Source organism: Sphaeramia orbicularis, chromosome 15 (genome assembly GCF_902148855.1).
Source record: "Sphaeramia orbicularis chromosome 15, fSphaOr1.1, whole genome shotgun sequence".
In the NCBI taxonomy this organism is placed as follows: domain Eukaryota; kingdom Metazoa; phylum Chordata; class Actinopteri; order Kurtiformes; family Apogonidae; genus Sphaeramia; species Sphaeramia orbicularis.
The window spans coordinates 51,040,880-51,066,951 of record NC_043971.1 but is presented as its reverse complement, the minus strand read 5'-3'; the positions used below and the strand labels follow the sequence as shown (position 1 = coordinate 51,066,951).

The window sequence follows — 26,072 nt, the reverse complement described above, 5'->3', positions numbered from 1 at the left end:
ACAGCCCGACAAATGCCATAAGAAGTGGCGCCCCATTCCACGAGCTCGGTTTTAGTAGATGAATATTTCCAGTTCGTGTACATTTTTTGTTCCTCTGTAGAATTGGGCCGATACGGGGAGGCTGCTGAAGGACAGCTTTATTCACTTAGGGTGGTGTTTATTCAGCTCCTTCAGCTTTAATAATGAGGTGGAAAATGACTCCATTCAAGCACGTGTCTGGACCAGAACAATGGAAGCGCTGACATGCAGATGCTGAAGCCGCTTCAGTGGAGTCAGGTGGAGAAACGTCACCGTGTGGGAACAAACGCCGCTTTAATGACTGCTTTAGCGCTGGATGCTCAAATGCTCAAGTGGGCGACACAATATGGCAGCGGCACATTTCCCCTTCGCCGCCACCACCGTACAAGGGGCTCATTAAACTGTCATCCTATTGGGTAATAAGGGGCTGGCTGGCGCTCTCTGAAACTGATAGTCCACAAACACCACATTAGCATCTGTGTAGCTGCAGGGAATTAGAAATAAATGACGGATTCAAAGCCACGGCGGCTTCCGAGGAATTCTGTTACACGTTTATGACACTTTATGTCCATCAACGTACAAATGGAAAACAGCTGCTGAAAAGATCTATTGTTAAGGCAGGAAGTGAAGGCAACACGACCACAAAGACCTGTTCAGACCTGGTGTAACGTCATCTTCATCAGCACCGAGGACGAGTCTGCGGGCATCCAAGTTCGTTTAATCAGGTTGTCACCGAAAAATATCCAACTCCGATGAACAAATATCTGATTTATAAGAGTTAAAAGTTCTACCTTTAGAGTTTAGTGTTTGCCATGTAGAGTTAAAAACCATAAATAACCTTCTTTTACATTGTTTTATTCAATAAGAATCCAGATTTATTTAGAGTTAATGGAAGAATTAAAAGACAAAATCAGAGACAGCGAGTGTTAATGCGTTTAATTAGGACTTAAATGGTTTTAGTCATTTCTGTCTTGTTGCATCTTTTTATTAATAATGTAAAACCAATAATAATCATCTGGTTTCTTCAGTTTTGACTCGAGGCCAATAATGAGCCTTTAAACCGTAAATAAATAATGGAGAATAATCTTGAAAATGAACAAAAGTAAACAATACAATCAATATTTTGTTCATTATTACTTAATTTTGATGATAATGTTAATTTCTGTTATTTTTTCATTTATTTTGTTCATTTTTACTAATTTGTCTTAATTTTGATGATTTTTTTTTTCTATTTCACCAATTATTTTGATCATTTCGTTGATTCTATTGTTGACATCTGTTCCGTGTTAATTTTGGGGGGAATTTTTCTTCACCTTCTTAAATATTTTATTCATCTTTGCTCAGATTTTTGCCCATTTCATTTACTTAGTAAATTTCTGTTTATTTTATAGATTTTTTTGTTTTTAAGTTTTTGGTCATTGTTCTTCGCTTAATTTTTTTTTATTGATTATTTTGTAAATTTCTGTTAATTTTGTTAATTTTGTATTTTTTTGTTCACCGTTCTTCACTTTGAGCATTATATTTTGTTAAAACTGATGATTTTTATTTTTATTTTGTTGTGTGAAGTAGATGTGAAGAGACAAAATGTACTTGTGTTTTTGTCATTCGTCATCCATCCATTATATCTAAACGTATGTCCTACATGGTCCCACATGGACCATATGGACCCACGTGGGACCAGATGAGTCCTGGTGGTAGATTTCCTCTGTGGGACCTGAACATGTGCAGCTGGTTTTTAATGTGAACACTTGAGGTCAGATTTCTGTGGATGTTAATGTGTCTGCTTCAACTGCTTCTCTTCAGCTCATTGAACGTCTGTTTGGTGGCGTTGGGGGGGTTGGGGGCTGGTGGTGGTGGTGGGGGGTTAGGGGTTAGTGTTGGGGGGGCGGGGCAGTTCTTCAGGCCTGGGAGCCATTCCATCCTCTAATTGCCGCTGGCATGAGAGCTGATGAATACCAGATCCATTATGTTCAAGGCCTGGTTCCCTGCTGAGAGTCTAATTCTGTCCCTGAGGGAGGTGTGGAGTGATGCGAAATTTACCGATAAATAATTGAAGAGCTGAATAAGACGAGTAAATGACCCCCAGGGGTGAGGACGTCTAAAACGAGGAGCCACCGGCGCCATGTTCCTCCTGATTTATCCAAATGTTCTAGTGATTCTTGGTTAATGGGACTGTTTGTATGCAGGCGATGCATTCAGGACCAGTCAGGTCATTTGGAAATGATAAACCAGCGGCTTTAATTAGAATCTGTTGAATGTGTCGTCACCGCTGAAATTCAACCAGTGTCTGAGACTGAAGGCTGAGATTCAGTCCTGAGTCTGGACCAAATAAAACACTTAATGTCATTGTGGAAGAACACATTTTCACCAAAACAATAGATCGCATTTAAAATAATCATGAGTTGCAGCTTTAGGTGATGAATCTGTACCAGAGTCTGTTTCCACGCAGACACAACAGTGGTTACCCCTTAGGGGTCTGAGCCTATTTTGGTCGTTTTTGCCTTTACATACTATACAAAGAAATGTTTACTCTACCCATGTTTGGGATCTTTTTTTTCTCAGCACAACTTCATCTGTCTCATCTGTCTATTATTTTTTCACTTTAACCTACTATGTCAACACAAAAGGACAAAAAACACAAAATATACAATCTAATTTGAAAAATGTATATAATTTATTGCATAAATAACACACAGATGCTTAACGGACCTTTTCAAAGACTTTAAAAGTGAATATTGGTTCCAAATATTAGGTATATAAAATGAAATTGTAATAAATTAAAACTATCCTTAAATATTTGACATAAAAGCAGATCTTTACATAGGCGTTTTCTACGGTTTTCTCACCCCCCCGTTTCCGCATCCGGTTCAGGTGGGGGTCATTCTCATTTTCATCCTTTCTCGTTTTTCTTCATTTTCATCTTTTCTTGTTTTGCTTCATTTTCATCTTTTCTTGTTTTTCTTCTTCATTTTCATCCTTTTGTTTTCCTTCTTCATTTTCATCCTTTTCATCTCTTCCATTCTTTCACTATAATCATTGTGATGCTGATAATATTTCCGTCCTCATCATCTCGGCCTCGGTGTAAACGTATCATCATCCAGCTGATGTTGTTTCCCAGAGGCTCCAGAGGATGAGACGTTTGTTTAATGGAGGACGAAGACGAGGCGGTTGGAGACACATTTGGAATCTGAGCATTTTCGGTTTCAGATTAAGTCATCAGAGGAAATGGGAGTTTGTCGCCCTAAGCCCAAAGCGCTGACTTCCCACAAAAACCTGCTGTTGGTGTTCAGTTCCATTTGTGTCAGATGTGTTCTCTGCTCATCGGTGGAACATAGAACCCATCCATCCACATGAACGTACAGATGCTCCGGGCGCTGTTTGTCGGTGCGAATCCCCTCAGTCTGTCGGTGGTTCCGGCTGTAACGTGCACAGGCTCAGAGCATCATGGGTGATTTAGAGCGTGTGCGTGGCGGTCCGTGGTGGCGGTCCATTAGCTGCCGTTCAGCGCCGTGTGCTGACGGAGCGTTTGTGGAACCTGCTGCTCTCAAACAGCCCAGCTCAGCTTAAATACATTAATCACAGTCACTGGCTCCAACTCATTTACGAAGACACCATTCCTCTTGTGCCTTATTACGCCCAGGCTTTTACAACACGCATATCGGCGCTGCTGCGTTGGCACGACGACGCCTCCAATTTGTTTGACAACACGAAGGTCTTGCAGATGTCGGTGCTTTTATTGTTACAAGGCAATAAAGGATATACTGCATTATTCACTTTCAATTAGAGCGCTGCTCAAACGCTCATAATGCAGCAGCGACTCCAGGCCTGACGTTCAGAGCCGCTCATTAATACCCACAATTCATCAGTGGAGGCTCAGCGGTTTGTCTGTTTGAGCTGGAGATTCAGCGTTTTCATCACTGAGCTGATAAATGGACGGAGAGGTCAAGTAGAGGTCAACCCATGGGTTTAAGGGTGTATTCACACCAGGAAAGTCCGATAGTCCACTTGCTTTGGGCCAGACCAAATGTGTTTTTTCTTTTTTTTTTGGTGCGGTTCACTTTCACATTGTACATTTTTGTTAGTGGACCAAAATCTGTAAACCAAACCTGTGCTGAGGTCATTCAGCCATTGGAAAGAAATGAGCAGTGTCGATTAAAGTGCGAAGTCCAAAGTGAAAGGAGAGAATCATGGAAATTTTGCGTGCTGTTTTTGTTATAGTCATAGCGATATGGTTTTTACAGATGCAGATGTTTGCACAAATGTTTGAGCAGCAAGAGCGTTTGATGCAATGTCAGGTTTACAATACTGTAGAATTCATTTCTCAACGACAAAGACGCAGACAGTCGGCTACGGAGGACAGCGCTCATGTGCACATCATGTTATGACTGTTGAGCTTATTCTCGCAAGACGTAACAGGTCTGAAGTGTGAATTCTGCTAGTATATCACAGACTGTTCTCCAAAAGCATTAGTGCTCCGTACTGCTTACCTGTGTGTAGCTATCCTATATCACCGTTCAGTTTAGCCAGGTACAGAATTCCTTAACGCAGGTAAAGTTTGCTGGAGGTGATGAAGTCGTTTATTATTTTTCTTTTCAAGCACAACAGACAAATCTAACCGGAGTTCTGAAAATGAAATGTCCACATGTGACTGTTGTGCATAAGCACTGAATCCAACCCATACCCACACTGAAGCTCGATTACCGGGAACAGAAACCAAAATGATACTGGCTTTGACATCTGCCTTTCTACAGTGACAATATGAACTAATAATGCACCATTTACACAATGGTAACAAAAAAAAAAAACACAACTGTGTCGGATCGGGTCCGGGCTGCTTTCACACCTCAAACGAACCGCACCAGGGTTCGTATGGAACCACGCTGAGACCACCTCTTCAGCTGGATCTTGGTTTGCTTGTTTGGTCCAGAACAGAGTTCGGTGGTTTTTATTCGCACCAGCACGAAAGGTCCGAACCAAGGCAGCAAACGAACTCTGGTCCGTTTTAAACGGACCAAACAAGGCAGGTGTGAATACACCCTAAAGGTCCATCAGGTCCATCAGGTCCATCAGGTCCTACAGGTCCATGGACCTCCACTGAAACACATACTCATCTGAGACTACAGCAGAAGAATCTGGATTCAAAAGAACAAAAACAAAGGAGTAAATGAAGAGCGATGAGTCAAATTCATCCCAGTTGAGTGGAGTGGAGTGACTCTGGTGATGCAGCTCTGAATTAGTGTTGCTCTTTTTCGTTGTCAACGAAAATTATGATGAAATATCTTTATCAACAAACCTTCATCATGTGATGAAAACAAGACGTAACGAAAATGGTGGTCATGTGATGATAACTATAATTAAATGTATAAGTGTTGTTGACTAATAAAAACGAGTCTAAATGTAGTTTACAAAACAAACTGATAAAATGTTTCTTCATTGTCGTTAACGAGTCGAGTTGAACTGATGTTATAATTTTTAGTTGCGTTACTATGACATTGTTTTGCATCATTTCTCTTTCCTTTGCTGTACCACATTCCCTTTTACAGAATCTGTGCAGATGCAAACGATGTCAGGACGCTTCACTTGAATTCACACTGGTACCATTATTTAGAAGTTCTCTATGGAGGCCATGCAACTGTGGTGTAACTTAACCACCTTTTATTTATTTAATTTTATTTTATGTTTGTAGGTTGAATCCTGTGCTCTCTGGGTTCTGACATAAATATGTTATAATTCAAAACAGAACATTTTCAGTGTCCGACCCTTGAATGGACATGGGTCTGCCCATCAAACTGGCTTTATTTTAGGATCTGTCACTTTTCCATCTTTTTAGACTCAATAATAAAAGGTCCAGGCTGATGGAATCAAACTGGTTTAGGACTGGGACACAGACTGGACCGGTCCAACAGAACCTGACCCAGTCCAGTGTTTCACTTCCAGATGAATCTGAAATAAACTGACCCTTCGTTTGTGACTGAGTGTGGTCCTGGATCCTGGTCCTCAGTGATCTGGTTCCTACTGGGTCATGACTGGTTCTAGGACCAGTTCTACGGACCCGTTTATGAATAGGGCTGTGTATTGGCAAGAATCTGTCGATGTGATACAAATCACAATACTAGGATCGTGATACGATATATCATGATATATCATGATATATCATGATACTGTTACAAAGGCAATTTTTTTTTCTTTTTTTCTTTTAGATTATTTCCTGGAAGAATTGAATTACACCAGAAATACGTACAAATACTAAACACATTTTTATTTGATCAGAACAGGATCTAATGTTATATCACAAAATTTTTCTAATTCTCCTAGTTTCCAAAGGAACTAACATCTGCCACTCAGACAGTAAAAAGTGCTTTTAAGATGCTTCAAATAACCATTATTTAATAAAACAATGTTAAATAATAATAAATAAGATATAAACAATAAAGAAAACCAAAAAAACAAAAATGAACCTCCACAATATCTGCATTTGAATAAATACCTAAAAATATGGATACAGTACTTTTTAATATCGATACAGTATTGTGAAATGAAATATTGCGATATATTGCAGAACTGATATTTTCTAACATCCCTGTTTATGAACCTCTTGGGCCTTTTTGTTCATGCGGCCCGGTTCTGGTTCTATAAAGTGTTTCCATCGGTGGTGGTCCAGGAGGTTGGTTTCCGCTGATTTCCATGGCGACCGTCTGCCTTTCACATGGACGTTTGCGTCCCTCACACCGTGTTCTTTCTAAACCGGTCTCTGCTTCTGACACGCTCGCCTCCATCCAAACTCGACTTAATGCCCTCCATGTTTTATTCAGCGCCGATTCCCTGGCACGCTGCTTAACCCAGTCGGCTGAATAGAAGCCGGCGGGGGACGAGGTGTCAGGTACGATAGCATCTGCAGCGGCAATTAGACGCCTGGAAGTCAGTGCTCTGGTCTAACTGCTCCACATACGGGGCCCTTCACCGCCACCGCCGCCAGAACGATCTGAGTGAACGAGTTTGGCCTCTTTGGACAGAAACGACTAGTCTTCAGCTGCGAAACAAGAATCTAAACAGACTGTGTATGTCATCTGGAACTTCTCAGAATCAGAACAGTTCATTCATCCAAAGGTGAAACGATTGTCTGTTAGAGTCGCTCCATTCAGGTTTAATAAAAAGTATGAGGAGAGAAATGACATCAATACAACAAAAAGAAAAAAAGAAATGATATATATTATAAAAGGGAAGTGGTCTGTGTGGGTGTGTGTATGTATGTGTGTGTAGGTGTGTGTGTGTGTATGTGTGTGTGTGTATGCATGTGTGCGTGTATGTGTGTATGTATGTGTATGTGTGTATGTGTGTGTGTGTGTATATGTATGTGTGCATGTATGCATGTGTGTGTGTGTGTGTGTGTGTGTGTGTGTATGTATGCATGTGTGTGTGTGTGTGTGTGTGTGTGTGTCTCAGTCATCACACTAAATCCGTACACAGCTGACTGCTGCAGTTTGTCATACTTATGGATTTTTGGTCAGTGAACACACTAGTGAAAACGGTCAGATGATTGGACCAACATTTTTGTCTTATAAGCATCTTTCCTTTTTTTTTTTTTTTTTTTTTTTTGATCAGTGACACTTGTTTTATGCTCAGTTATTCATATCTCTTTTTTTTCTTTTTTTAAACCTGCCACCGTCTTGTAAGCATCTTAAGTTTCACCCCACCCCCCCGGTCCATGGATCCGTGCCTACATCGCTCATTGTTATGGTTCACCCCCCCTCCCCTGGTCCACGTGCGTACCTCATTCATTCTTCCATTCACGCCCCCCTCCCCCAGTCTGCGTGGATCAGTGTGGTCTGCAGGTGCGCCTGTATGCCAGTGCATCGATATGTGCCTGCTGTCTGGATTTAGATAACAGTCTAGTCCAGACTGACTAATATGACACAGTCTAATTTAAATGCAGATGCTTCTGCTTAGGCTGTTAATAGGCTACAGAATGTTTTAAAACAGTTGACTTAATGAGCTTCTAACCAAATTGGGCTGTGAAGGTTCAGGTGAAATCCCAGACAAGATATTAGGAACGGACTCTCCATGTCTAGGTTCACTGGGTATTTGTCTGTTCTCTTTTTAATCAGCTGTAGGTACAGTAGTCTGAATTCATCCAATAAGGGACTGTACGCCACAACTAGAACTGACTGACACTGTCCTGAAAATGACTGGCAGGGGCATGAGACCATATTTGGGCCATATATATTTGCATTGTTAAGGTATTTTTGGGATCATTCATTGGTATTTTTGGGATAATTCCCAGCATCCTCAGCTCTGGGTCATTGAACACATCATTAGGACATAATTTCACCTTTTTAACAGATGGTTTGGTTTCAGTCGGAGGCTGTGACTGGTTATTCCTCATCAGTGAATAAAAGTAACAGGTCATTTTCTTGTGTTTTTGTTTCCAAACAGAAAACAGACTGAAAGAAAAACACGACCAAGTACATCGAACTACTGGAGGACAGATTACACAGGTACGTCCATCTGTCCGTCCACCTCCAGCTGTTACATAAGCAAACAACAAAGACATAATGGACAAAAATATAAAGAGATAAAAAACAACATACCTGTAGCCTCTGACTTCATGACTTAATGCTACTTTTCCTGATTTTGATTGAATAAGAGATGCAAAAAAGGATGAAAAAATTATAAAACTGACAGTCCTTTCACAACTTTAACTCAAAAAGTGAGTTCAGTTTGATTTATAATAATAATAATAAAAATTATTATTATTATTATTATTATTATTATTATTATTATTATTGGGGTTTTTTTTCAACAAAATGAAACAGATGTAAAAGTCAGTTGTTCGTGGTTTTAACTCCTGATCAGAACATTTCTTTAACCCTTAGCTGCATAAGTGGGTCAAAATGACCCAGTCAGGTTCTGTTATTATAGTATCTTTGTGATAAAAAGTTATTATTTCATATTCCAGGGATTCCTCAAAAAACATGTTGTTGACATCATACCATTTAAATTTTAAATTTACACTTTTATAGATTTGATGTAATAATAGTTTTTGTATGACTACCCAATGATCAAAATTAAATATAAGTAAAAAATATTTCAAAGATTAAATAATTGTTTTTTGACCAAAATATAATACAAATGATTATTTTAACTGGACAAAATGACCCAAGTGTCCTAAAAACACACTGATGTTAACCCGGGTCATTTTGACCCATTTCAGTTTCAGTGGAAGGTCCAGACACTCAGGCATCAAAGGGTTAAACCTGGACGTAAAACAATTTACATCTAAATATAAATAAAGGTAAGTCACTGTAAATAAAATGATCATCACACAGAATAACCAATGTCTTGAACCGATCGGATCCAGAACCTTAAACCCGTCTGAACCAGAACCTGAACCTCCGGTTGACACACTGACACACATTCGTGGCGTGTTGGTTTACACACTTGAGGCGTCACGCTGTCTGCTCGTGACGGTACGGTACCTCGTCGCTGATGGTTGGCACAGTGACAGGAGGGGGGAGGGGGGAAGGGGGAGGAGGAGGAGGCAGATGAGGACCGGTAAGATGTCTGGTCTCCGTGAGACGGAGGGTGTTGAAAAAAACCAATTATCTCTTCCTGCTAAAGATGAGAACAGGATGTTAGAGGCTGGAAGTGTGTCACCAGAACAGAAGACGCACGGCGCCGACGCTTGGCCCACGATGGAGACGCTTCATTAACGGCCTCCTGGACCCGCACACGTCCACAGAGACGTCCACACACTGGGACGGATGGCATGGACGTCATTGAAACACTCGACGTTAAGAAAGGAGCAGCGCCGGTGTTTGTTCCCCAGACGTCAAACCTGCGCCTTCACCCATCATCAGTCACACCTCCGACAGACGCCACCTCACATTTCACCATGCTATTAGCACCTCCACCCGCTGCAGCTGGTGTTAGCCCAGACGCCGGCGCACAATTAACATCAAACATTCCCGGGTCCTGGTCGTCGGTTTTGAGTCTGAAACGTGTGGTCACAGTCTCGGTGTGATGTTCAGGGTCATCCGGTTCTTCTGAACATGGGCCGGGTTCAGGGATGAGGAGTCGGATCACGTCCGCCTCAGTTCTGATGTTTAGTGGACGTCACGTCCTGGGGTTGAACACAAGCAGCTGTTGGTTCTGAATATTTACTGTGGTCCACTGTTTCCATTCAAATGTCCACATGGAGACATAAAGACAGCAGAGGATGGGACGTCCTGTTCATGTCTAGTATGTGTTTGAGATGAAGATGCACCTGAAACATCAAATCCAGGTGAATGAACCAGTGAATGACCTGCAGTAGATGGACCTCAGCACCAGGACCTGAGATAGACCAGACCGGACCGGACCAGCGTGATGGACAAATCCACATCATGTAAAGCACAGGTGTCAAACATGTGGCCCGGGGGCCAAATCCAACCCACCAAAGGGTCCAATCCGGCCCCTGGGATGAATTTGTGAAATGCAAAAATTACACTGAAGATATGAACAATCAAGGATGTTCAAATCATTTTAGGTCGATTCAATCTAAAGTGGGTCAGAACCAGTAAATACTATCATAATAACCCATAAATAATGAAAACAGAAAATTTTCCTCTTTGTTTTAGTGTAAAAAAAAAAAAAAAGTAAAATTACACACAAATGTTTACATTTAAAGACTAACCTTTTACAAAAAATGTGAACAACCTGAAACTTCTTAATAGAAGTCTAGAATTTACCAATATTCTGTCTGTTATTAAATGTTTTGTGTATTTGTAGATCCACTGTGATCTGTGCGTTGTGATGCACATGTATAAAATGATAAAGGCGAATATTATTACCTCCGCTAAGGAAGTTGTTTTTTGCTGGAGTTGGTTTGTTTGTCTGTCTGTCCGTGTGCAAGATAACTCAAAAAGTTATGGACAGATTTGGATGAAAATTTCAAGCAGATGTTGATACTGGCATAAGGAACCAAATGATTAAATTTTGGTGGTGATCGGTGGGGGGGGGGGCACTGATCTGCCTTGGCAGAGGTCTGTGCTCTCCGAGTGCTTTTGTAGTTAAAATTGCACTTATTTTCTTAAGAATTTTCAGTTTGTTCATGTTATGTTCAAGTACGTTTCGTAAATGTAAACATTTTCATATGGAATTTGACTTTTTTTTCCCCTCAAAAACACAGAGAAAACTTGGCGTTGACATTATTTATACGTTCTATCCTATTATTTGTATGGTTGTACTGGTGCCGGTCCACTTTAGATCATATTAGGCTGTATGAGTTTGACACCCCTGATGTAAAGAACACACTTCAACAACCAACACTGAAGGAAACACCACTTATCCACAGTGTCCACAGGTTGGAAACCCACCAGTTTCTAAAAGTGTTCATATTTTCCTCTTGTTGAATTGTGAATGTTGTTAAATTTACATGAAGAAAATGAGCAAAACGAGCAGTGACCTCATGAATCAGAATCCAGTTTTCAATCTCCATGTAAAATGTTCAACTTCAGAATGTCCAGTTTCCTTTTATTGTATTATTTATGGATATCTGTTGTTGAATACTGTAACTGTCAACTGGCCTTGCTGTAATGTTTGTTGTATTTTATGTCCATGAACATGTGAAAAAGAAAGAAAAAAAAAAAATTGGTGTCCTCCCCTCCTCGGACTCTGTGTGCCAGGCGGCCCCCCCCCCCCCCCCCCCCCCCCCCCCCCATAGCCATTAAACTGATTCATATAAACTCAAAACAGATAGTAACTGATACAAATACATGACTACAAATATTAAATTATTTAACTTATTGTTGTATTGTGACTGCCTCCGCCACTACTGCCGGCCACAATAATACTAGCAAATTAGGCTACTAGTATTATTATTATATATTTTTGTATTATTACCAACAATTATTATGTCCCCCCTCACTCCCCCCTCTCGCTTTCTCTCTTTCATGCACACCCCCCTCTTCCCCTTTTTCCCAATCACCCCTAACCAAGCTATATTGTTCAGTGCTCTTACATTTATGATCTTTTTCATTCTAATATGATGTTGTCGTTGTTGTTTGTCAATACTCTGTCGCTGTTGTTTTTTGGTTGTTTGTTTATTTGTTTGATTTTCCTGTGTTTATGTGTTGTTGTTGTTTTTCTGTCCACATTGTCTTGTTAACTATCACTAATAAAAAAAATTATTCAATGTCAAATTTCACCCTAAAAACTAAAAGGCTCAAACATTCGTAGCCTCTTTTTCTGACAGTGTGAACAGATCAGACCTTTAATCGAATGCTGTGACAGTAAATGCAGGTTGACGTGGACGTTGCTGCGAACCGTTGCGTTTTTTTTTCCGTAAATACGACAGCAAAGTGAACTGAGTCATGGCTGAGGACCGGCTTTGGCATTTAGTGGAATTAGCGATTGTCAAAGCCCCGTCCCTACGGAGGCTGATTCATACCAGTGCATCTCCACTGGAGAAGAGAAGAATAACAAGGGCAGCGGCGCCCAGGGCAGGGGGCGGGGCTTAGCCATTCTTCTATTGTTTTTGCCAAGGAAGGTTGGAGGCAGTGGCATTAGGACGGACAGGAGACTGAGTGGAAAACAAGTGGAGTTGTTATTGTGTGTATATACATACACACACACACACACACATATATATAATATATATATATATATATATATATATATATATATATATATATATATTATATATATATATATTATATATTGTGTGTGGTGTGTGTTGATGTAAATTTTATGTGTGAGTGTATATACAGATATTTTATTTTTATTCATCCTTGTGAACATAGGTAATTGTATATTTTTATGAGTGGATGTATATGAGGATGGAGAAATAGTATATAGCTTAAGTAAGTTAGAAGTGTATGTGTTTTGTAATACTTTGAAAACTCCTTCAGTGAAAAAAGGTTATAAAAAAGAAAACAAGTGGAGTTGAGTTTAGGTCTGATGGTCCAACAGACGGCGGATTAAAGCCAAACACTGGCTTCAGTTTGTTCAGGTTCAACAGAATGAGAATTAAATGAAAAATGTAGGTTTATGTCTTTTCTTGTAAAATTACCACATTATCATTTGATATGGGTGGGGGTGTATATGAGGTAGATGCTCCAGAACACTTCTGTGCTTGGGTTTTTTTATGTTTTTATATGATAGGTAGAATACACTTTGACTTTTAATTCTACTTTCTTTTTAATCTAATTTATTCTTAGCTGTTTACACTCTGCATTTATTTACTTATTGTTGATGTGGTATGACTGGTTCTGTGGAGCGGTGACTGGATTTGGAATTTCCCTTGGGATCCATCATTAAGTAAATCTCTCTATATCATCAGACAATATCCAAATTTTTTTCTCATAATTTTTAAACTTCCTCAGAACATTTCAGTATTTTTTCTCTCAGATTCATGACTTTTATCTCAGAGATTATTCAGATTTATTATCACTTTCATCTTGAAGGTTGAGTATTTCTATGAATACTCTTTTTCCTGTTCAGTTTTGTCTTTTATTTAAATAAATTTTCTTTTTGGTTTTCCGTTCATTCAAGGACATCGTCATTATCTTTGTTTTCGAGACAATGATCAACATTCTTCAACTTTATCTGACATTAGTGGATCAGTGACTTAATCAATAATGAATATAATAAGTATTACATCATGTTCTGTATCATAGTTTCTGTCATGTTTGCATGACATGAACAGGCTGTATGTCAGATTACCCAAGATGCATATTACCGTTCAATAGGGGTGTAAGAAAATATAATTTCTGCAATATATCGCAATATTTCATTTCACAATACTGTATCGATATTAAAAAGTACTGTATCGATATATTTAGGTATTTATTCAATGCAGATATTGTGGAGGGCTCATTTTTGTTTTTTTGTTATACCTTAATATTATTTAACTCTCTTTTATTAAATACTGTTAATTCCTTTGTTGGCATTGAACTAAAATACTGTTCTGATGTTAATTCTGAACTAATAGAATATGAACATTTGAACAGGATCTTAAACTGGAATGTCTGTAAAACAGAATTTCAGTTGAACACAGGAACATTTTGTGATATAACATTAGATCCTGTTGGGATCAAATAAAAATGTGTTCAGTTTTAGTGCAGATTTCTGGTGGAATTCAATTCTTCAAGGAAATAATCATAAAAAAAAGAAAGAAACAAAAAATAGCCTTTTTAACAGTATCATGATATATCGTATTGTGATTCTAGTATTGTGATATGTATCGTATCGCCAGATTCTTGCCGATACACAGCCTACTGTTCAACACGTGGCATGCTGTTTGACGTCCATTCCTGTCTGCAGTTATGGGTGTCCTGGTCTGGTCCGGATCTGGGAGGCGGACCTGGAGGCGTGTCACCTGTTCTTACGAGGCCTTCAACTGAGGACGCCGAGCTGCAGCGTTGTCGATGACGTGGACGACCTCCATATGGCGGCGGCGGCGGTGGACACCACTCAGCCGTGCACCAAAGACGAGGAGGAGGACTGTGCCATGCTGACGGCCTTGGGGGGGCGTGGTGTCCTGAGGCCAACCTCCAAAACTCAGAGTTCACCAAGGTAACGTAGCAGGAAATGTCACGTTAACCACAAACCGCAGTTATTCATGTGTTACACAACTGATGTGACTGACATTCAGAGCCGAGGGTCGAGGGCTTACACGGAACGCCGCAGTCGCTGGAGGTCATGGAAAGAAAAGGTTAAACTGAGAGGAAGAGGTTAATAAACTGTAAAACAGAAGTGAACTGACTGAGAGGCAGCCAACAAACACTGTAAAAACCACAAAAAAATAGAATAAAAAGATGAAAATAACAAAAAAAAAAAAAAACTAAACTGAATGATCATCGTCTTAAAGTCATGTCAGACTTTTTCCTACGTTAAACGGTGTGTGTTCGGATAAAACACAGAACATTAAACCACTACAGTCGGTCTGTTGTTATGACCATCTGCTGGTCACATTTAAAACATTAGCATCATTTACTCAAACCTGCTGAAGACAGAAAGGACAGGACTCTACAAATGACTTAGAAATACATCAAAAATTACACTATATAAGTATTTAACCCTTATACACCTGTTTGAACATAACTGTAGTTACAAATGACCACATCTTAATTTTAATGTAAAACTTTTCTCAGTTTAGCAATAGGTGTTAGCTTATGCTAGGAAGCTAACTGTAGTTGTTTATCATGTACCATGTTTACTGTATGTGTTAGCTTATTACAGGCCTGTGGGTAGCATACCCGTAGTATGCTAACACATAACAGGCAAAATACAAACACAGTAACTGACCTCAGTGTCTTTAGCTAATATTCGGTTAAATTATCACTTAAAGCTGCGTATAACTTTCATCACATCTGTAACTAGGGATGGGAGTTGAGAATCAGTTCATTTGAGAACTGGATCCCAGTAACTCGATTCCTTGGAACCGTTTGCTTGCCTGCTTAACGATTCTGCTTATTATTTCGCCTTCGTTGCACATGCACGATGATGTCATGTGTACGCTGCATTGTTTAGGTCAGAACGTAGCCAACATGGCGTTGCAGGCAGAAACGGTCCAAACAGATCACACCAGGTCCAAAACAGACACCAGGTCCAAACAGATCACACCAGGTCCAAACAGATCACAACCAGGCCAACAGACCACACCAGGTCCAAACAGATCACACCAGGTCCAAACAGACCACACAGGTCCAAACAGATCACACCAGGTCCAAACAGACCACACCAGGTCCAAACGACACACCAGGTCCAAACAGATCACACCAGGTCCAACAGATCACACCAGGTCCAAACAGACCACACCAGGTCCAAACAGATCACACCAGGTCCAAACAGACCACACCAGGTCCACAGGAACACTGTCAAAGCTTCCATTTCTTCTAAAGGGTGGAATCCCTCCAATCTGTTCAAACATTTGTCCACAGCATGTGATTCATTTACGGAATGTCATGTATTTGATTCCTACTTAGCGACGCTTTTGAATCTAGCGGCAGAGTGAACACCAGGCTGTCATCCGGGCCCAGTTCTGGTTCCGGGACACAAACATCGTACCCCCTCAAATACAAGTTTCTGAAGGTAGGGGAAAGGAAATGAGGTGCACAACAACGGGAGACGAGCCGAGTCGGACCGGCAAGAGAGGAATTAGTAAAGCGTCTTTAGTGCCCCCCCCAAACCGGGCCCGGTGTCACCTGTTCTTATTATTTGTACATAATGTATATGTTATATTTTCTGTGCAGATGGAAATGTAAAAGACAGTTAATGCAAACACACTTGTTTGTACTCTTTTATTCCCTCATCCAATGAGAATCAATAACGAATCGGATCGATAAGCAAAATCGATAATGGAATCAGAAATGTTAAATTATGATCTATTCCCATCCCTATCTGTAACACACTTTACACTTCATGTTATTAAAGATCAGATTATTTTTCATAATTTGTTTTCAGTCAAATTCAAAAATTGTTCATTTTTGTCTGTTTTTTTAAAATCTGATCCATCCACTAAAACCATCCCATAATAAACAGTGTTAAATTCCTACACTAACACCCTTCTACCGAGTGAGTAAAAATATACACTGACACATTTAACATTTGACCTAGAACCAAAAATAATAATAATATGAACCAATGTTGGTGTTAATCACTGACATATGACAGGAGGAAAAAGTAAAAAAAATAACTTAATATAATTTTAATGTAGTAAATTGGAAAAAAAAGACTTTTTTTTCAATTTTTTGCATTTGAAAAAACTGTTTCCATTACAAACATGTCATTTAAAGGGTTAAAATCTGATGGTTATTGAGTGTTTGGTATTTTCGTTATGGCTCAAGTTGATGAAACAGAAAAAATGTGAAAAGTCAAAAACAAACTGTGTGAAAAACATTGTGTCGTTACTGCGACACTGTGCAGATGATGCGCCGCAGGTGGTTCTGAAGGTTAAGTGGTTTGTGTGCTTGTTTAATGTGAGTTGTGTATTTGTCTGATTGTTGGTTTCTTCGTTTCTCTGAAGGCGTTTGTTCTAGAGACAAAAGCATCAGTGGATCCTCTTCAGTCTGTAGGAGATACTTTAATAACAGGAATAAGTCCATCTGCTTTGGTTCTTTGGTCTATTTTCTGTTTCCTGATTCTCCTGCTCGTCTTTTGTTCGTCCCGTCGTCTTACTCGTCTGCGGTTTTTTCAGTCGGTTCATTCATCTGATGTCAGAATAGAAACCGTAGTGGATGAGCGCCGTTCTATTAGCGCCGTAGCTCCGAGGTTTTTCCACTCCAGGGATACGTGGGCGTTTGGAAACACTTCCCCTCCACACGGTCCGGACTGAGGCGTGTTTTTCTGCCTCAGTACCCGTGTTGGGCGTACGGGTGTGTGTGGTGTGTGCATGTACGGCGCGTGCATGTGCAGGCGTGTGCGTGTGCAGGGGTGTGCACGTTCCATCCTTCAGTGGGTTCAGGTCCACGCCTCAGGCCGGTTCCTCTTCCTCCACCCACGGAGTCTGACGAGCCCGGGCCGACGACGGAGCGATGCCAGCAGACGCGCAGAATCCACACAGGCGTTTTATGGAGGAGTTAAATATCCACGGGACGAGGGGGCGGGGCCAGGAAAACACAAAAAAAAAACACACAACGCAAATCATCCCAATGAAGCATCAGCTTTGTCTGGAGCAAGGTTCTAATAGTTTTGGATTTTTCATTATAGTTCAGTTTTATTTAGTTTGGACTTTTTTTCTCTAATTCAGTTGTGTTTTAATTCATTTTTAGAGCAGGTTTGCCAGTTTTTATTAGTTTTCATTATTTTCTAAATGCTTAGTTTAGTTTCTTTATATCTTTTCTCTTCTTCTCCGTCGTCGTATTCAAATAAATCCCAGACAGACTTGCTGCTTTCTCCCATCTTTAGTCTCCATGTTTCCAGGTAGAGTGGGGACCAGAAGACGACTGGAAACCACAAGTGACGGACCGTTAAATATCATATGGTGCCGCTGGATAAAATTGCTTGAGGGAAATAAATCAATTTCATATCAATCCAACGTTGACAAAAATGAAAACGAAGGGAATTTTCTCCATAATTTTTATATGTTTTAGTTAGTTTTGTAAACACACAATACAGTTTCAGTTATTTATCTTTTTTTTCCTTTAATTATAGTTTTTATTTATTTCAGTTAACGAAAATTTTTACAATTCTAGTCTTTGTCATTTTGTTAGTTTTTGTTAACAATAATAACCTTGGTCTGGAGGATGAGTTTGGTCAAATTATCACATAAAACACCCAGAAAACAGTTGAATATTCAGTTGTTTGATTTCATTTCCCTCCTGCATGTGTAGTTTACAGCGTTTGGAAAGTTCAAACTCATCTGTCGTGTCTGTTTTTTAACCAAATATTTGGGTTTTTTCAACTTTACATCAGGACCAAAATCATCTTTTGGGATAAAGAGCTGACATGTAATATGATAATTCTAAATATTTGTGGCCATACATAGATGAACTGGTGCAGATCTGTGTTTTGTCTAATTTGTTACTACTCTGAGTTTTCCGATGGTCCTTAAACACCCCATAACTCCACTCTGCTTCGTCGTCTTCTGTTTTTATTATATTTTCTGAATTGCATGGATCTATACTGTTTTCCTTTTGTTTCTCTCTGCTTTTCTTTCTCTGCCCAACCTCAGCCCTCCTAACATTCCTCCAATGCTCAAAAGCCCCCCCCCCCCCCCCCCAATCTGAGCCTCAGGTAGAAACTCAGTGTTCAGCTTCGATTTCACTGTATTTTTGCAGGAAAAACACGTTACTTATCAGAGATTCAATGAAACATGAATGAAAAGACCTTTAAACCTTCTCATACATTTATCACAGAAACTAGAAAGGTTTTCCACCATTTCTGTCTCGTTTGGTCATTCATGTTTTCATCTTTTATGGCGTTTCTGTTGTTCTGTTTTAATTTTTGGCATGTTTATCAGCATTTTCATGTCATTTCATTTTTTTCTGGTGTTTTGTTTTCTCCTTCTTCATAGAAATAAGGATCATGACCTTTTTCAGGACATGAATAGATGTACAGATCTATAATATCATCCACCGCAGCCGTTAATGCACTTTTCCATTCAGTTTCATTCACATGTGAACGCCTCCTCTTTTTCTTCTACTTCTATAACATTGAAGGACACACATCTCAGTGGAAGTTTTATTTTAGCTCCAGAGTGTTTTTGTCTCCATGCCTCAACCAGAGGAAAATATGGAGACAAATAATGTCAAAGTAAGAAAAGATGAGGGTTCAAATCTGCACCTGTTTCTGACCTGGTACAGGCTAAAGACACTGAGAGGTCGTTCAAGTGTGTATTTGTCACGTTTAAGTGTGTATTTGTTGTGTTAAAGTGTGTATTTGTCGTGTTCTTATTGTCGCATTAAAGTATTTGTCATGTTCGTGTGCAGATTTGTCGTGTTGTGTGTACTTATCATGTTAAAGTGTGTATGTATTGTGTTAGTGTGTATTGTTGCATTCATGTGTGTATTTGTCGTGTTAATTTGTGCATTTGTTGTGTTTGTGTATTTATTGTGTTAGTATTTGTTACGTTCATGTGTGTATTTGTAGCGTTAAAGTATTTGTTGTGTTCAAATGTGTATTTATTGTGTTAATTTGTGTATTTGTGTTCCTGTGTGTATTTGTTGTGTTGATGTGTGTGTTTGTTGTGTCATGTATTTCTTGTGTTCATGTGTATTTGTTGTGTTCAAGTGTGTATTTGTTGTGTTCATGTGTATTTGTTGTGTTCATGTGTGTATTTGTGTGTTAATTTGTGTATTTGTGTTCCTGTGCGTGTTTGTTGTGTTCATGTGTGTATTTGTTGTGTTCATGTGTATTTGTTGTGTTCATGTGTATTTGTTGTGTTCAAGTGTGTATTGTTGTGTTATGTGTATTTGTTGTGTTCATGTGTATATTTGTTGTGTTAATTTGTGTATTTGTGTTCCTGTGCGTGTTTGTTGTGTTCACATGTATTTGTTGTGTTCATGTATGTATTTGTTGTGTTAATTTGTGTATTTGTTGTGTTAATTTGTGTATTTGTGTTCCTGTGTGTATTTGATGTGTGTTTGTTGTGTTCATGTGTTTGTTTCCTCGTTAGTGAACAGGTCATTATTATTGTAGAATACTGGATGTTGTTGCGGTCCAGTTTCAGTTCCAGTTTCAGATCCATTTAAACATGTTTTCACTCATTCATCAACAGTTTTATGACGATGTGAGTTCAACCAGTGTTTGTTTTTTTGTTGCAGAAACTGGAGGAGTTTTTGTTCTGCATGGAGGACACTCATCCAGAGGTGGGTGTGGCTTCACAATCAGCTGATTTGACTCAAATACACCAAACACACAACGGACCAAACACCATGAATTAAAAACACAAACGCAGGTTCTGTCTCAGATCAACTAGAAAACGACTTGGTATCAAAGTCTGGTCTTGTATTAAAGCTGGTGTGGTCTTGGTTCTGGTCCGGTCCTGTTCTGCTACTAAACCTGGTCTGGTCTGGGTTCTGGTCCGGTCCTGGTCCGTTTCAGTATAATTCCAGTGTCGGTGTCGTCAGTTGAATCAATGTTTCGACCTTTACTTAAACCTGAACCGTTTACCCTCCTAGACTCTGATCAATAGGACTGTGATCAATAGGACTGATCGATCAGACTGTGATCAATAACCGTGGCTCACTGGTTTAAATAAAGCCCCGGTTGATCCTGGTGGATCTGATCTGCTGACTCAGACTTCCTCCTGTTTTATCTGGTCCTGGTTTTACACCGATAAAAACCCGACACTCGAACGGAAACGAAAACACATTCAACTCCACAAATACTGGTTTTATTTTCCACCTGAAGATATTTAACCATTAACGGACGACGACGCCACGTGGATAAATAATTAGATAGATCTGAATCATCACTATGTAGAAAAATATATAGAAAAACTACAAAGAAAGAAAAATATAGAAAAACTACAAAAAAATAGAAAAATATAGAAAAACTAAAAAAAAAAAAAAAAAAAAGACAAATATAGAAAAACTACATAAAAATAAAAAACTAGAAAAACTACAAAGTAATAGAAAAATGTAGAAAAACTACAAAAAAAATACAAAAATACAGAAAAACTACAAAAAATACAAAAATATAGAAAAACTACAAAGAAATACAAAAATATAGAAAAACTGCAAAAAAATACAAAAATATAGGAAAACTACAAAATAGAAAAATATAGGAAAACTACAAAAAAAATACAAAAATATGAGAGAAATGACAAAAAAATACAAAAAATATAGAAAAACTACAAAGAAAATACAAAAATATAGAAAAACTGCAAAAAAAAAAATACAAAAATATAGAAACACTACGAAATAGAAAAATATAGGAAAACTACAAAAAATACAAAATATGGAGAAACTAAAAAAAAATACAAAAATATAGAAAAAATACAAAGAAATAGAAATAGAAAAAAATAGAAAAATGCAACTCTATACAACAGATAAAAATATACCACATACAAGGATATAAATACAGGTAATGTAAGATATATACATAGACAATATAGGATATATACAGGTAGATTGTCATGGTACTGGGTGTTCTGGGGTCCATAGTGGACCCGGGTCATGGTGGTACCGGTCCTTTGTGTCCGGTGCAGATGCGGTGGCGTTGGGCTGCAGGAGCAGAGCTTCCAGCGAGCAGCCGTCCATAATTAGAACAGGGCCCTCAGCAGACACAGTGTCCTAGATTCACCACATTTATCAAGCACACAGAACACAAACACACACACACAAACACACACACACAGACACACAAACCCACACACACACACACAGACACAACACACACACACAGACACACACAAACACCACAACACAACACAGACACACACACACACAGACACACAACCACACACACACACACAACAGACACACACACACACACACACACACACACACACACACACACACACACACACACAACACCACACACACACACAGGTAGAAAATACCAACTCCCTGCAGCTCCGAGGTGTCAGAACAATCACCCAGAAGTCACGTCTCCGGTCTGTGTCCGCGAATAGCTCAGCTCGTAGATGATGTAACCGTACACCAGCGTGTTCGAAGACCGGCCCGGGCGCCGCGCTGCCGCTGCCACGATGCAACCGGCAAATTAACCAGGAATCAGAGCCACAGGAAATGAGTGTCACAGAACACACCGGGCTTCAGTGACAGAACAAACACACAATTAGAGCGCCGCTTTGTCCCGGGTCACGTGGTGGCGTCGTCGTCGATACAAGGCGGTGGGGGGGGGCCTGTGGCAACGACGTCGATACAAGGGGGGGGGGGGGGCCTGTGGCGACGACGTCGATACAAGGCGGCGTTGGTGGGGCGGGGGGGGGCCTGTGGCATTGTTTGTTTGCAAACGTCTTGAGCGGATAGCGCCGTGTTTGAGGAGATGATTGATTCAACGCTTCACAGCCTCCAGTCAGTCTGAGGAAAGTCAATAGGACCACAGGACACAACGGAGGAGCTCAAAAGCAACACAGCAACGTCCAACCACAACACGGCAACATCCAACGGAACACGGCAACATTCAACCGCAACACAGTAACATCCAACCACAACATGGCAACGTCCGACGCAACATCTGACAGCAACACAGCAACATCCTACTGCAACACGGCAACATTACATGAAACCATGACAACATTCAATGATGCCACGGCAACATCCATCAACGACATTTAACGATTCCACAGTAACATCCAACGAAACCACAACAACATTCAATGATACTACGGCAACATCCAACGACAACATCCAACAAAACGCAACATCATCCAACGACAACATCCAACAAAACTGCAAAACATTCAATCATACCACGGCAACATCCAACGACAACATTCAATGATACCGTGGCAACATCCAATGAAACCACAGCAATATCCAACCCCATCCCACCATCCATCGTCACCATGACAACATCCACAAACTTGGGTTCACCGGCCGAGGCGCTCAACACCTCTCAACTTTTTTGGAACAAACGCCCCTTTTCGTCATAACCCTCCTAACCCCCTCAGAATTTTTTGTTGCTGCAACCGGTGGGGGGGTCGCAGCCCTCCATAACAAGTTGTCAACCGGGGATGGGGGTCGGGGCATAGAGTGCTCCGTAACAAGTGGAGATGGGGCAAGGGGTGGAGCTTATGAGAGGAAAGGGGAGGGGGCGTGGAAATTAACCACTGACATAACATACAGCTTAATATTGATACTTATACAGACTAACGCCCCCCCATTTCAGTCCCAGCACCCCCTCTCAGCTTTCTCATTCCAAACGCCCCTGGAGGGAGGTAACGCCCCCGTTGATAAACACTGATCTAGATGAAGTAAAGTCCAAAACCATCTGTAGTGCTTCTGTGACCTGGGTCCAATCAGAGTTTATGATGAATCCAACAGATGTGGAAATAAAACTGGATCAGAGTTTAAAATCCACAACAGGCTTACTCTAACCCATATTATACACACTTTGCACTTCATGTTATAAAACAGGGGTATCAAACTCATTTTAGTTCAGTTCCACATTCAGCTAAATTTGATCTGCAGTGGGCCGAACCAGTAAAATAATAACATAATAATATATAAATAATGTCCACTCCAAACTTTTCTCTGTTTCAGAGTGAAAAAAGTAAATTTACATTATGAAAAGGTTTACATCTACAAACTATCCTTTCAAAGATGTGAATAACATGAACAAACTGAAACAATAAGTGTAATTTTAACAATATTCTGCTTCAGTTTATCATTTCCACATGTACATTAGAACTTACAGATCACAGTGGATCTACAAACACACAAAACATTTAGTAACAGGGAGATTGTTGTTAAAATTGTACTTATTTCTCTTAAGACATTTCAGGTTCATATTTGTTCATCTTATTCACATTTTTTTGAAAAACTATACTTTGTTTTAGTGTAAATACATGAAAATATTTACATTTAAAAGGAGAAAAAATTGGAGTTCTTAATACTTATAGTTATTATGATAGTATTTTACTGATCTGACCCATTTGAGATTGAATTGTTCTGAATGTGGAACCTGAAATGAAAGGATTGTAATATCTTAGTGTAATTTTTGCATTTCACAAATTCATCCCAAGGGCCGGACTGGACCCTTTGGCGGGCCAGATTTGGCCCCTGGGCCACATGTTTGACACCTGGTTATAAAAGGTCATTATTTTTCACAATTTGTTTTCAGTGAGAATTTAAAATTTGTTCATTTTTGCCAGATTTTTTTTAAAATTCTGACCCATCCACTAAAACCATCCCATAATAAACAGTGTTAAATTCCTACACTAACAAGTGCGTACAAAATGCACACTGACATATTTAATATTTGACAAAAAATAATAATGCATATTAACAAATAGTGGCGTTAAACATTGACATGTACCAGGCATCCGAAATAAATGTAAACACAGTAATCCAATATTTATGTAATATATTGGAGGGAAAAAAGAAAAGATTTTTGCATTAAAAAAATAGTCTGTTTCCATTACAAACATGACATTTAAAGGGTTAAAAATATGGCAATTATTGAGTATTTGGTATTTTTGTTTGTGGCTCAAGTTGATGAAATATAATGAAAGTTAAAAACAAACTGAAGGAAAAATAGAGAGGTTAAAAAAAAGAGAGAGAGACGTGTAATTGTACCAATATTCAGTCTGTTATTAAATGTTGTGTGTGTTTATAGATCCACTGTATCTGTACGTTAGAATAAACATGTATAAATGATAAACTGAGGCTGAATATTAAGTATTTATTTTTTTTATTGGACCGTCTTCTCTCTGTTGCACTTTGAGATCCTGCAGAATGAAAAGTGCTTTATAAATGCAATTTTTATTATTATTATTATTATTATTATTGGTACAATTACACTAATTTTTCTTCAGACATTTCAGGATGTTCACGGTTGTATTTACCTTTTTTTAAAGGTACACATTTTCATTGTGTAATTTGACTTTTTTCACTCTGAAACTCAGATAAATGTCTGTATTTGTCCTTCATTTCTCAGTTATAATGACAGTATTTCTTGGTCTGGATATGGATCCTGAACCAACAGGACTTTGACACCCCTGCTGTAGAGTCTGGGGCTCATCCCGGTTCAGGTCTTCATCACTGTTTCCTCGTCCTCATTGTTTGTCTGTGTTGTTGTAGGACGTGTGCAGTGATGCCGACGCCACCGCCGCCAACCTGACGGAGCAGTGCGAGCTGATCAGCGACCGCCTCATGACCTTGGAGGATGAGTTACAGACGGCGATGCAGAACCGGGACCAGACCCTGGCCCATATCCTTTACCCCCAAACGGGAACCTTCGATTTCCTCTCCGCGCCGTGGCGTATCGTTGTGGCTTAATTTCCTCGTGACATTGCGACTCGTACAAAGTACAAATCCGCAGTGGTTTTGGGCCCAAGGGGGCGGGTCCACCTGTCACCGTGGAAACCCAGCCGCTCTTATCTGACGTTATGAAGGGCGTGGAGATAAATCTGGATCAGAGCAAGGTTAGAATAGTTTGGGATTTTTCATTATAGTTTAGTTTTATTTAGTTTTGACTTCTTTTTCTCTAATTCAGTTAGTTTTAATTAGTTTTTAGAGCAGGTTTGCTAGTTTTTATTAGTTTTGTTTTTTCTTAATGTTTAGTTTTAGTTTAGTTTTAATTTTTTTCATATTTTTTCTCTTCCTCACCGTCGTATTCAACAAAATTCCATACAGGACTCTGCTGCTTTCTCCCAAGTGTCATATGGTGCCGTTAGCTAAAATTGCTAGAGCGAAATAAATCGATTTCATATCAATCCAACATTGACAAAGACGAAAACGAAGGGAATTTTATCCATAATTTTTTATCTGTTTTGTTAGTTTTATAAGCACAATACACTTTCAGTTAGTTATGATTTATTTTCTTTTAATTATACTTTTTATTTATTTCAGTTAACGGAAATGTTTTTTCAATTCTAGTTTTCGTCATTTCATTAGTTTTCGTTAAAGGTGCAGGAGACTTTCGTGAGCAATTTTTCATCCAAT

At 39.4% G+C, this 26,072-nt stretch overlaps 1 protein-coding gene across 1 annotated transcript in view; it reads left to right on the top strand.

Annotated features, from left to right (window-relative positions):
• The window catches only part of disc1 (DISC1 scaffold protein), a 79,660-nt gene that overhangs the window by 44,641 nt on the left and 8,947 nt on the right, over positions 1 to 26,072 (top strand). Inside the window, 6 exon segments of the mRNA XM_030155374.1 lie at positions 8,452 to 8,468; positions 8,470 to 8,513; positions 14,320 to 14,525; positions 14,528 to 14,571; positions 20,262 to 20,306; positions 25,209 to 25,338. Coding sequence (XP_030011234.1) covers positions 8,452 to 8,468; positions 8,470 to 8,513; positions 14,320 to 14,525; positions 14,528 to 14,571; positions 20,262 to 20,306; positions 25,209 to 25,338 — 486 coding nt within the window.